The sequence below is a fragment of the Strongyloides ratti genome (genome assembly GCF_001040885.1).
Source record: "Strongyloides ratti genome assembly S_ratti_ED321, chromosome : 2".
Lineage (NCBI taxonomy): Eukaryota > Metazoa > Nematoda > Chromadorea > Rhabditida > Strongyloididae > Strongyloides > Strongyloides ratti.
The window spans coordinates 7,158,557-7,172,117 of NC_037308.1; the positions used below are offsets into that span (position 1 = coordinate 7,158,557).

General features: G+C 23.3%; 4 protein-coding genes across 4 annotated transcripts; all 4 read right to left on the reverse strand.

The window, feature by feature from the left end:
- Positions 1 to 2,716: 2,716 nt before the first annotated feature.
- Positions 2,717 to 3,670, reverse strand: SRAE_2000227350 (Hypothetical protein; the record flags this gene model as incomplete). Its single annotated transcript, XM_024653324.1, has 1 exon — positions 2,717 to 3,670. One exon carries the CDS (start codon positions 3,668 to 3,670, stop codon positions 2,717 to 2,719), a length of 954 nt encoding a protein of 317 aa, XP_024506812.1.
- Positions 3,671 to 4,521: 851 nt separating this feature from the next.
- Positions 4,522 to 5,412, reverse strand: SRAE_2000227400 (Nematode cuticle collagen, N-terminal domain and Collagen triple helix repeat-containing protein; the record flags this gene model as incomplete). The annotated part of the gene is made up of 1 exon (XM_024653325.1): positions 4,522 to 5,412. One exon carries the CDS (start codon positions 5,410 to 5,412, stop codon positions 4,522 to 4,524), a length of 891 nt encoding a protein of 296 aa, XP_024506813.1.
- A 1,318-nt stretch (positions 5,413 to 6,730) lies between these two features.
- On the reverse strand, positions 6,731 to 9,933 carry SRAE_2000227500 (FACT complex subunit SPT16; the record flags this gene model as incomplete). The annotated part of the gene is made up of 3 exons (XM_024653326.1): positions 6,731 to 9,664; positions 9,716 to 9,811; positions 9,859 to 9,933. 3 exons carry the CDS (start codon positions 9,931 to 9,933, stop codon positions 6,731 to 6,733), a joined length of 3,105 nt encoding a protein of 1,034 aa, XP_024506814.1.
- A 2,033-nt stretch (positions 9,934 to 11,966) lies between these two features.
- SRAE_2000227600 (Peptidase S1 domain and Peptidase S1A, chymotrypsin-type family and Trypsin-like cysteine/serine peptidase domain-containing protein) lies at positions 11,967 to 12,946 on the reverse strand (the record flags this gene model as incomplete). Its single annotated transcript, XM_024653327.1, has 3 exons — positions 11,967 to 12,417; positions 12,456 to 12,766; positions 12,815 to 12,946. 3 exons carry the CDS (start codon positions 12,944 to 12,946, stop codon positions 11,967 to 11,969), a joined length of 894 nt encoding a protein of 297 aa, XP_024506815.1.
- Between the last annotated feature and the right edge of the window lie 615 nt (positions 12,947 to 13,561).

Genomic DNA, 13,561 nt, shown 5'->3' on the forward strand with positions numbered 1-13,561 from the left:
AAAAAAAATATAATAAACATCTTAAGATAATAATGTGATTAATAGAGAAAAAAAAATTTTTTTTTATCTATAAATTAACAAATGATATTGGCAAATTTTTGTAATTAATACATGTTAATTCAACGAAAAAATATATATATAATTATTTAAAGTTTTTAGGTGTATCATAAAGTGTTAAAATTAATATTATAATAGAAAATGTCTGAAAGTATTTACATGATATATATTTATACATTAAATTAGATTTATTAAAATAAAATTAAGAAATAAAAATTAGAATGTTGTTCTTAAACATGTTTTAAAATCAAAATTTTTAATAAAAACTTTAATTTTATAAAGTATTAAATAAAATATGATAGAAAAGCGTAACAACTAAGAAAGATGGTGATGATAAAAATTATTTCATAGAAACGTTTTTTAAACAAAATAATTTTTTCTTGATTGATACTGGTATTTATAAAATAATTGAAAGTTCAAATAGTTTAAAGAACATATATATATATATATATATATGTATATCATATAATGCAAATAAAATATGCTTTTAAATTAAAAATTTTAGATGTAAGATATAAAGTTATAAAATTTTTTGAATATTAAATTATAAAAACCAGAGATTGTATAATTTTAATAAAATATAATAATAAGTGTCCTATATTAAATAATTTCTTTTAACTATATTGAATAACATTAATATATAATAAATTTTTGCACTTTTATACTAGATATATATATATATATTTATAACTACCATCAAATAATGATCATCAGTTATTGTCACACCAAATAAAGATAAAAAGCTTATTTAAAAAGGGTTTTTCTAGTTATTTATAACAAATAATAAATGATGTAAATAACAATACAAATTTTTATCAAATATTGATACAATAATATTTATAGATAAATTAAACAATATTTTGAAAAAAAAAATAATTATTATTTGAGAAATTATAATAATATTAAAAATTACTTTTCATTTTGATTAAAAGAACTAATTATTAATATAACCATATATATATTGAATACAAATATATATTGTATAAAATTTTAATTACAATCCAGAAGACTTAAATAAAAATGTGTCATTCACATAAATAAAATTATTTCCTCTTATTTGAGACAACTATGAGAAAATTAATATTAAAAAAGATATGTTTCATTTTTTTACCTTTATTAATTTTTAAAAATTTATATATATAATAAATCATATATTAACACATATATAAATATATTTTAAAATAATATATTTATTTATTTATTTTAAAAAAAAAAATTTTTTTTTTATTAATATATATCAATTTTTCCATAAAAAAAAAATTTTTATATCAGTATAAAGTACAAATAAATATTTCTAAAGAAAATAAATTGATTTTTTTAAAAATTGTAAATAGAATAATAATTGAATTTAAAACATTATTATAATTATTGTACAATAATAAGGATCAAAATTTTTTTAATGTTTATAAAATGTATCTAGTAAAATTTAAACAAATATATAAATAATATCAAAAAAAAAGTATTTAATATTGAAAATATATATAAAAAAATATATATATATTATCAACATCGTTTATATAATATATTTTATAATATTTTAAATAATGTTTAAAAAATTTTTGCTCATATATTCAATTAATTTTTATTAAAAAGAAACATTTTTACATCTTACATTTATAAAGTAAAAGTATTATGATTTAATGGATATTTTAAATAAAAAAGATATTATAAATGTGTTGTATAATAGTTTGTCATTGTAAGAGAGACATTCAACTATTAAATGAATATGATTTTGAGATTTTTTTATTTCCGTTGTAATAATAAATTTTAAATTATATTATTATAATAAATTAAAAGAAAAAAAAATTATATTAGAAATATAATTTGTTTAAATATTTGTTTGGGTATAATGATTGTTTCAAAAAATATATTTTTACTATATAATAAATATTGCCTTTATTTTGTGAAAAAAAAAAATCAATAATAGGTGATCAAAGAAAGGCAATTTATTTATAAAATATATTTCTTTTTTAAGAATATTTTAAAAATTTTTATATATTTATATAGATATATATATAACACTTTTGTTTAAAATTTTAAGGTAATAAAAGAAGCTTTTTATAAAAATAATTTATAGAAAAATTCTTAAATATTAAAATGAAAGAAGGATATATATATATATATATATATATATAAAAATATAAAAAATATAAACATTACTAGAAATAAAATATTATAGTATATTTATAAAAAGCATTTCTACTTATGAATGATGAAATATTAGGACACTATGTAATTAGAGAAATGATATAGTTCAAATTTATATATAATTGAAAATGTAAATATTGTATTTTGTCACCTAAAAAAATTATACTAAAAAAGTACTTTAATTAAAGTGGTAACTACGTTAAAATACATATAAGGAAAATAATATAGATATAAATAATATAAAGAAAATAAAATAATTGTTATTCTGACGTTATATTATTTAAAGTATATCTTAAAAAAAAAGGGAAATATCCATAGGTTAGAATCAAAGATTAATAGCTATTTTTGTTTAATATAAACAGTTAAATAAAGTATTTTTTTTTTAATGTCATGAAAAATGTTAGATATTTCCAAAATATCATTAATATTTCAATTATTCATTAATTTTTTTATTTTATTAGATTGGATTTTTTTTATTAATTAAAAATTAAATTAGATAAAAATATAAGATTTATTTATTATTTTCATCTATATTAAAGAAACTATTAAATATATTAAAAATTTCAAATTTATAATTTTTAATCATATTTTTTATTTTGTCTTGGTGAATTGTCTTAGATTTTATAATAAAAAAAAAGTCATTAATGTTTAAATTTTCATCCAATGAAATAAATTTGTCAAAGAATGCCTTCTCCTCATCTATATTTACATTTTTCCAGAAGATACTTGTAGACAAAAATCTTTTCCAAATACCGGTATTATTATCTAGATAAGCATATATAAATATGATAACACACCTATCAGGCCATAATTTATAATATTTTCTAAAAAGGTAACAAATATTTTCAACTTTATGTTGTTTTAAAAATTTCCAAATTTCTGGTACATTTATTAAAAGTGAATATAAAAGTTTATGAAAAAGGATGATATTATTATTTCTTGGATTTCCCCACCATTCAATATTTATTTGTACTTCATTTAAAAGAAAAACAATGCAATTATAAATTAGATGAAACTCTTCTGAATTACATATCCATGTAAAAAATTTTAAAATACTTTCTTGTAATAATTTTTCTTGAAAAATAATATTAATTGAATTCATAAAAATTTTAAATTCTTCACAATAAATTACCGTCAATGCATCTAATTCTAGTAACTTTTTAATGGCTTCTTTTCTCCTATTAATATTTATTTTATTAGAGCAAATATTTATTAATATTTGATTAATTTCTTTAAAATCAGGTAGACCAATTGAATCATCAAACTTTAATAAATATGTATCACTTCTTTTTTTAAAATAATTTTTTTTAACTTCATTACTTACAATAGATATTATTTTACTAATTTTAGTAAAATTTTTTCTTTCTCTAATATTATTGATATGATAAAAAATTTTTTCATCAATTATTAATTTATTTTCACTTTCACTTTTTATTTCTTCATTAAATTTGTTTTGGTTACTCATGTAACTAAATTAAATTATATAAATAAAAAAAAAAACAAACATTAAAATAATTTATTAAAAATTTACCTACATTTTATATTCCTCCTCAATATCTTTTTTAAAAATATCTTTTATAAGTAATATTAAATGTAATCGAAGGACAGATTCATCTTTACATTCCAGATATTTGTTAAAAACTATTCTTAATTCATTTGTTATATGAAACATTTTTTTATATTTAATATCAATGATAAAATAAATATTTATGTCACAAAAATAAATAACAAAAAGTTAACATTTATTTGTTACTATGGTGATTTATTATTATTTTCATAGCCATAATGTACTTCATTTAAACGTTTTTTAATGTAATTATTTTTGTTGTTTTACCTCATATTACTTATTAAACAATAAACAAGTTATTATTAATAATTTTATATTTTTTATGTTTAAATGAATACTAATAAATTACATTATTTTTAATTGATTAAATTAAAATGAAAAAAATAAAATTATTTTGTAAAAGTTATAATTATATTTTTTTAAGGATTATTTATAAATATAAAACATTATAAAATGACATACATATAAGTATATAAATATATATATATTTTTAAATACTTGTGATAAATTTTAAGTTTATTAAGTAATAACAAGCAGGTTAATATTATTAAAAATAATTTTGTCAATGATTATATATTAAATGTATCTTATCATAAATAAACTGTTAGTAATTTGTTTGATAAAAAGTATATATTATTTAAAAAGATTTTATCACAAAATTTTACTTTAATAGACATAAAATGAAAAGATGAACTTTTATTAGACATTAATTAGAATAAATGATATTTAATCAAATTAAAATTATTTTTTTAATGTCTTGATAAAAATGCTGCACTTCTTGGTGGACATGGACAATATGTAGCATCTGCTCCAGGTGATCCAGGTGTACCAGGTCTTCCAGGTTGTCCATCACTTCCTGGACTTCCTGAATTTCCAGGTTGTCCTGGTGGTCCTTCACGACCTGGTTGTCCAGGCATACCAGGTTTTCCATCAGCTCCTGAATTTCCTTGAGGTCCTGTAGGTCCATTTTGACCACGCATACCTGGTTTTCCTCTTCCTCTTGTTCCATTAGATCCTGGTCCTCCTTCTTTTCCTGGTATACCAGGTTCTCCTGGTCTTCCTGGTTCTCCTTGAGGTCCTGGTGCTCCTGGTATTCCTGTTTTTCCTGGTGGTCCTGGAATACCTGGTTGTCCATCTGGTCCTGGTGGTCCAGATTCTCCATTTGGACCTGGTAATCCTTGTTGACCTGGTGGGCATTTTATACAATCTCTAGATGGTTGAGGACATGAAATTGGAGCATATGTAACACGTGAATCTTCTCCTGGTGGTCCTCGCATTCCTGGATTACCATTTTCACCTGGTCTTCCAGGTGGTCCAGGTCTTCCTGGTGGGCAAGCAAGACGCTTAGGTTCACATTGACAGAATGAAGGAAGTCCTCTGTAATTTTGACGTTTTTGACGGAAGATACTATTAAATGGATTTTCTCTTGGTTTAGATGGTGGTGTAACAGAAAGTTGTAATTCCATTAAATCATTCCAAACAGAGTCTGTTTCACTCTTGAAAAATTGCATACCATCATCAACTTCATCTTTTATTATTGAAATTTCATTAAATAATAATGATGTTACATAGATAGTTGAAATAATAGCTATTCCAGAACATATGCAGGAAGCTGCAACGGCAATCTTAGCGTCATACATTGCTTGAAAAATAGTATAAAGTGATAATTTTAAAAATGAATCTACACCATTTATATAGGCATATTTTGTAAATTGTTTACAAGTTTAAAAATATTTTAAAAAAAAAAGAAGCATTAATTGCGCAAACAATAACAAATAATTAGAAGTTTAAAATATTTAAAATAATTGTTTATAATAATAATAGCGTACATAAAATAAAAAACAAAATTAAGATAGATGATGTTATTTAATAAAAGTAAAAAAACTTAATTTAAAATATTTTTTGACAAAGGACAAAAAACAAAATATTTAACATAGGTATTTTCTTGTTGACTATTTTTTACAAGATGCTTCAAGAATATGTTTTTATTAGATAATTGAATATATATTGTCCTTTGGATTGTTAATGAATCTAATTATAAAAATGTTTTTTAAAATAGTTTATTTTTCAAGAATTAATTTTCTTTGAGATGTTTCATAAGCTATATCTCAATAGTGCGAAAAATTCAAAAATCAAATTTTTAACAAAAAATCAGTTTTATTAAAATATAAATATTATCATTATACTTAGAAATATTGTTTACAATTTTTTTAATCATTGGTCTTAAAGAGTTTTTAAAATTTTAACTACAAAAAGTTTTCTCAACTTCTGATTTCAAAAGTTCCAAAAGTTAATCTTTTTATTTTTCAGAAAGTTATTTATATCATTCTATATTATATACTATTTTATTGATTGTATTTATCGTTTTTTTTCCTTAAATTTTATTTTTAAGCTTTTATATTTTTACTTTTTTTGAAAGATTTCAGAGTTAAGATTTCCTACGGAATCTTAAAATGTTATTTTTGAAGATACTTTACATAATTCTATGCTGTTTAATTTTAATTACATTTATTTTTATAGAGATTATTAATTTTTTTAGCAAATATTTTATTCTTCTACTATTTTCTCGTTATAATGAAGTTTTTTTAAATGATATCTTGTACCACTTTACTGATTATTTTAATATTTAAAAGTTTCATGTAAAGATACCTTTTGAGAATCCCCAAAAAAACATATCCTTATCGTGAAGTCCAATTATGATAATTCATTTTCATGTTTTAGAAAATTAACATATTAATAAAACAAAAATTTATTTAGAAAAATCAAAAATCCATTACAAATACAATTAGCCAAAATATGTATAAATAATTATAAATTGACATTGGAACCGTGCAAATAATGAAAAAAAAGTGGCACTACAAAAACTAAATAGTACCAAAATGCTTCCAATTACTTTTATTATTATATACCATTTTGATTCAGACAAAAAAAACATTTTTTTGTAAACCACATTGTGGATTACCTTCTACGTTTAGCTGCACCTCCAAAATTAAAACCTTTGCTAGGTACTTTCCTCTTTCTACTAACATCCTCATCTTCATCTTTGACAGCTCTTTGTTTATCATGCTTAGCTGCCTCTTCTTCTAAATCAGACCAATCTTTTCCTGAAGATTCATCTGAATCAAGAGAAGCTTCGGATTCAGAGTCTTCAGTTACTTCACCACTATCGTATTCTTCATCTTCACCACTCTCATCGCTTTCTCCACCTTCAGATAAAGAGAAGACACTTTCATCAGAATCACTTCCAGCATCAGCAGCTTCATCACCACTGTCATCACATAAGAAGTTCCAACCTCCATCTTCAAAGAAAGTTTCTGGATCATCAATAATAGTTTTCATAATTTTTGACCATTTAAGTGATTGTATACCTTCTGTATATCTAATGTCACATGAATGAAGCCACTCTTTTACACTATCTAATTGATGAGTAGGAATTTGTTGTACAAATTGCACAGGCTTTGTATAATCCTTGAAAACAAATACCATATCAAAATTCTTTAATTGGAAAGAAACTCTTTCAAAATGAACTAATTCAACTTCTGATAATGTTATAACAAGTGTTGGCCATTCAGTTAAACTAACAAGGCATGAAGATGTTGGTTTGAGAAAAACTGAACTCCTATATGGTACACCATAAAATCCCAATGTTTGATAAGGTATATCAAAATCAATTTGATCATTAGTTTGTTTTGTAACTTTATCACAAAAGTTTTGAAAAGCTTGGTTAAGTCTTTTTCTCATTTCCCTTTCCATTTGTTCTGCCTTAATATCATCCTTCTCTTGCATATGATGAAATTTCCCTAAATCTGTAGTTAATTCACCTACTTCAGTATAAAATTGAATATCACTGTATTTCTTTTTTCCCCACAATACAGGATTTTTTAAATTAAAATGAATCAATATTATCATTTCATTGTCACATGGTTGGAAAATGGAATGCTTAATGTTATTATAAAGAACATCAATTTTGTCACCCTTTAATGAGGTGTAACGGAAGCCATTGACATGCGCTTCTAATGAACCTGACACTTTTTTAGCAACAATTGATGGTCTGACAAAAAGATCTTTTAGTCTAGGGTTATTTTTAGAATTTGAAATTATTAATTTATCTTGTTTAACTGTTCCTTCTGCTTCTCGTTCTTCAGCCTCCTTTGTTTTAAATTTCTTTTGCATTTCTTTAATAAATCTGTAGGACTGTTCGAGATTATGACTCGGAGTATTTAATTCACCAGGTTCTCTTATATTTGATGTTCTAAAAGTAAGTTCTTTTATGTATGATAACAATGGATTAACAGAGGTAGAATTATCTTTCTGTCCAACTTGAGATCCTGGGTGAGAAAAATTAATACGTAAATAAGTGTAATCTCCTTCAACGGATTGAGAACAGTTTTTAATTACAGAAATATGGAATGGAACTGGATATCCAAAAATTGGTAATATAACAGATAAATTTTCCTTGTCAACATATATTAGACGTTCTTTAACTTCATCTGTCTGAGGAAATCTTGAATATTTTTTATATGAAACATTTGATTTCTTTTCCTTTACAGTATTTATATCTTTTGACTTTCCTGTCATTCTATCTCTAGCTTCTTCATTAAGCCGAACCATTAATTCTTTTTGTTTATTCTTTCTTTTTTCTTCATTTGTTGTTTTATTTCTTGTTTGTTCTGTTAAAAGTACAGAACGCTTACCTCTTCCATATGAAGCTTCACTATTTTCTTTATTTTCTTCTTTACCACTTTTTGGATCTTCATTGTACCTAATACAAATAGCTTTAGTACGAGATTTTGCTTTTTCGGTAAGAATTTCATTTGATCCTTCATCGGAAACAAGAATTGTATCACCAACCATAAGGGAAATAATTTTTGAACCCTCATCTTTAGCTCGAGGATTTTTAATATTTTGAAAGCCCAATGCTACAGTAAAAGTCATATTTGCTTTTACAATTTCTGTACATTTTTCGTTAATAAGATAAGCTGGTTCTCTGAATTCAATACCAATCATGAAACCAAAATTGGCTTTGAAAAGATTGTCTAAAAGTTTAGGATTAGCTTCTCTAACGCATTCAATTCCAGCTTTATAGGCATCACAAACTCTGACTCCAGGTTTTAAGGCATTTATGACAGCCATTTGAGCACTAAGAAGAGTTTCATAAGCATTCTCCAAATCTTTTGGTGGATCAACCATAAGTGTTCTTGTAATATTAGAACAATAAGAATTAAAATGCATTCCAAAAGAAGAAATTATAGTTCCAAAGTGCAAAGGTTTATCATCTGATTCAGCTGAATACTTTAGTACATATTTACCACCAGACTGAATGATTGGTGTATAACAAACATCCATAACACCCTTGTCAATAAGACCACCTTGAACAACAACAGATGAAAAATCATTTCCCATTTCATCAGCCAATTTGCTATGTTTGACCTTTCTGTCCTGGTCTATAATAGTTACAATACGTTGTTTTAAATGTGTCCATGCGTTAACTGTCGCCTGTGCAGAATTTTTCATATACGTAATCTCTTTTTCATCCTTTACAGCAAATAACTTTGCAAATGGTATGGATACATCCGTAAAACATTGATGAATATCACTGGTTAATGTCATCTCAGTCCATGCTTTAGCAAAATCAGTAATATAACGATCCTTACTGAAGAATCCATAATTTTTCCCAGTTTCTTTTAAAACACCAACTAAAGTAGTCATATTTGCTTTGTCCTTATCACTCTTATCCCTAACCATTGTTTTAAAAGGTGGTACTTTTCCATGAAATTCTTCACTTTCAACAGGTTGAAAATATTTTGCTTTCTTAGAACTTCCAAGAAAATATATTTGCTTTTTTGTAAGAATAATTATTGTGTCCACTATTGTACAACTATACAACCAAGCCTACAATAACAATTTAATATTATTACACATTTAAATTACTTTTTAACATACATGTAAAGACAATGTTTTTGAATAACTGATGCTGTCATCATCTGATCCCATTAGAAAAACAAATGCATTGATGTCACGTAGTGATTCTTCATTATCCTAAAAATGAGGAAAAAATATACATTATACTACAACTACCAACTCACCCAATGCTCATAAAGTTTCGTTGCCCTAGAATGGAAAAGGTCCTTGTTTATTTGAAGAACTCTTTTCTCACTCATATTATAGCTCCTGAAATTTAATTCTCAGTAAAAAACAAAAAAAAGAAATTATGATGTACTTAAATAAGAAGAAATGGCGCACATATTACTTTAATAATTCTGTGTGAGAGAGAAAAATATTTGCATTAAAAACCGATACGCCCACAATAAGGTCACTCATGCCGCCGATTACAAAAAAATTAAAAAAATAATTAATTAAAAAATAAAAAATTTATTAAAAAAAATTTCTTTTTCTGATAATTTGCCATTTTCTGAAAACGCGAAGAAAAAAAAAATGTGACTTGAAGTTGGATGTCTCAAAAAGATTATAAATTTACAATTTTTTGAAAAGCGCTCACTATATTTTATTAATACGCAACAAAAAAAAAATTATAGTATTTATATATTAATGGGTATAAAGATTTTCCGAAGTTTACAATTACTTTGAATTAACAGTGGAAGTAAATATGTATCTGTGCAATTACTAAAAAGAATGATGACTAAAACACATTGAAAATGCGAAAAGAATGTAACTTATGAAAATCTTTATTTTAAAATACTACAAATGCCAAATACTACATAACTTGATTTAATATATAAAGTTAACAAAAAATACTTACATGTAAAATTTTTCTATGCACTTTATTTTAAGGATCAAAAATAACTTTTAAATGGTATTTCAAACAATTAGTTTTTAACAAATGATCTCACGCGATTTAAACTATAAATTTTAATTCACGATTTTTACATGTTTATAAATTAACTTTGTTTTAAAAAAACAATGAATTTAATACTATTTTTGAGAATCCTACTAATATTATTACCAGATACTATATCATCAGTTTGAGTTAAATTTACTTTCCAATGGACTTGATAAATATGAAATTTCAAGTCATTTTAAAATTTTTATCCCGACATAAACTGTCTATTCACCTAGTGAAATCAATTAAAACACTTCTTCTACATCAAAAATATGCCTTAACATTTATGTGTGGTAATTTGAACTTTTAAAAATGCATCTAGACATAAAGAGTATATTCAAATGAAATTATATTAAAAAAAATATTACAATACTATTATTGGTGTATTTAATGTTACAATATATTTATAATTTTGATTTACACGAAAGTTCAATTAATAAAAAATTAAACATACAAGTATAAAAGTTATCTTTTTACACGACAAAATACTATATTTTATGTATTACCATAAGAAATTTTTGAATAAATTTCTTACAAGAGTGATATGTTTTATTTTTTTCATAAAAAATATTTTAAAAAATAATTTAAAAGAAAAGCTATATTGAGAAGTATGTAGTTGCATCTATATGATTATTTTTTGAAATACTTAAGAAAATATATTGTTTTGCTTCATAAACATTTATATTACTTTTTTCCCATAATTCTACGTGTATAAATTTAAATTTTTTTATAATAAATTTTTTCCCTTTACAATCTGTTATACTAGTTATTGATTTAATGTTATGTCGTTGAAAAACTTATAAGCAATTATTTTTGTTTGTATATATATTGTGAATATGTTACAAAAATTAAATTTATTCTAAAATTTTTCAACTTTAATTGTGTTAAGACATAAATATATGATTGTTAAGTTAAAAAGTACATATTTACAAAATATCACGATCTTTTTCAAATTGTTTTAGAAATAGTAAAATGATTGTAGAGTAGTAGTGTGTTTTTAATAAAAAAAAATATTACAACAAGCAATCCAAAGTTGTAAAATTTGTTGTTTAAAAAAATAAGCATAATTAAATAACTTTTTCTAACAAATTGGTTTGTATTATTTACTACTCAACAAGGAAAATTTTATTAAAACATTGTAATCTGTCCTGTAAATGAATATATAAAATTTTTAATTTTAATCATATAAAAAGATTTTAAAGTACAAAAAAATATATTTAAAACTACAGTAGTAAAAATATATCTAAAATTAATTTAATATACATCGCACAATCAGCACATATTTGACAATTTATAATGTTAGTGTTGTTGAAAATTATAAAATATATAGTTGCTAACTTTATACTTTTATATCTACAAACAAACATTTTCAATGTTAGAATTTAACTTTATGATTTCGCTAAATATCCATGATTTAACTAGATAAACACTTGTGTAAATTCCTGGATATCCACGTTTAGCGCAGCCTACACCCCAACTTACGATACCATGAATTTCCCATGATTCGTTGTCTAAGCACATTAAAGGACCCCCAGAATCACCCTTACAAGCATCATCTCTGCCATCACTATAACCAGCACAAAAACTTGATAATGTGTTAACTAATCCTCTATAATGCATAAAATCATTACAAATTTCATTTGACAAAACAGGTAATTGTAATTCTTTTAAAAATGTTGCTTGATCACCATCCTCTGACGTCATACCCCATCCTGCTACAACACAAACACGATACCTGTTAACAGGATTTTTTGATATTTTAATTGGTGTTATTTTCTTATTTATATTTACAGGCTCAGTAAGTCTAAAAAAAGTTTTTAAAAGAAAAAAAAACAAACTTACTTTATAATGGCAATATCATATTCATAAGCAATAAAATTTCTTTTGTAATAAGGATGAATAGAAATTGTTTCAATTTCATATTTTTCACCTTTATTTCTCTCATTACTACCAAGTAAAACACTATAATTTTCATAAATGTCATTTTTTGATTTGACATCTCCAAAACAATGAGCTGCTGTTAAAAGGAATCGTTTACCAACCAAAGTTGAACCACAAACATGTGTGCCATTTTCATTTACAATTTGTCCAATCCATGGCCATGAATTATTTAATGCTTTTGATCCACCAACTATTCTAGATGATTGTGAACCCTATAGTATTTTTGATATGAACTCAACAATTTTTATTTTTAAACACACCTCAAAATCTCTAAATGTGTATCCCTTTTTAATGTTAGAAGTTTTCCCACAGAAATTACGTAGTGTTCCAGTTACATGGGATAAAGATATTAATTTTAATAGAAAAAGGATGACAAGTAAAGTGTTAGACATAATTTAAACACTACATAGACAATGATTTTTTTGTAACTATATACAACATCTTATTCTTTTCTTTATTACTTAACTTTTTATATAAGCATGATTTTTGTATTTTATTTGGAAGTGAAAGTTTTATTTTAATGTAAGAAGATTTCTATTTGATTTATATATGTAAGTTAACTTTTTAATACAATAAAATTACCTTATCAATCAAGTATCAAGTATGTGCAGCTTTTTGTCACTCATTTGTTTCAATTCAAGATTTTTCTTGGTAAAATGCCTCTTAACTTATTATTTATGGTAATAGAATACTCAATCATTTTTAATACGGTACATTATAAGTCTTATTTTTTTTTACTATTAAAATATTCTTTTATTGTTTTTACCAATAAATTCTTTCTTTGTTTTAATCAGTAATCAATAAGATTAAGCTTACAATTTGTTAAATTGCTTACGTATACACCATTTACAATCTCATAACTTATTGTACAAACTTACATATTCATTGGATAATATTAGCTTATATATAAAATTTAGTTTAAATGTAAATAATGATCATATATACTAATCATCAACTATTTTGAAACATTTACTTTTAAGTGGTTTTATCTTTTAGATCTACCCTCA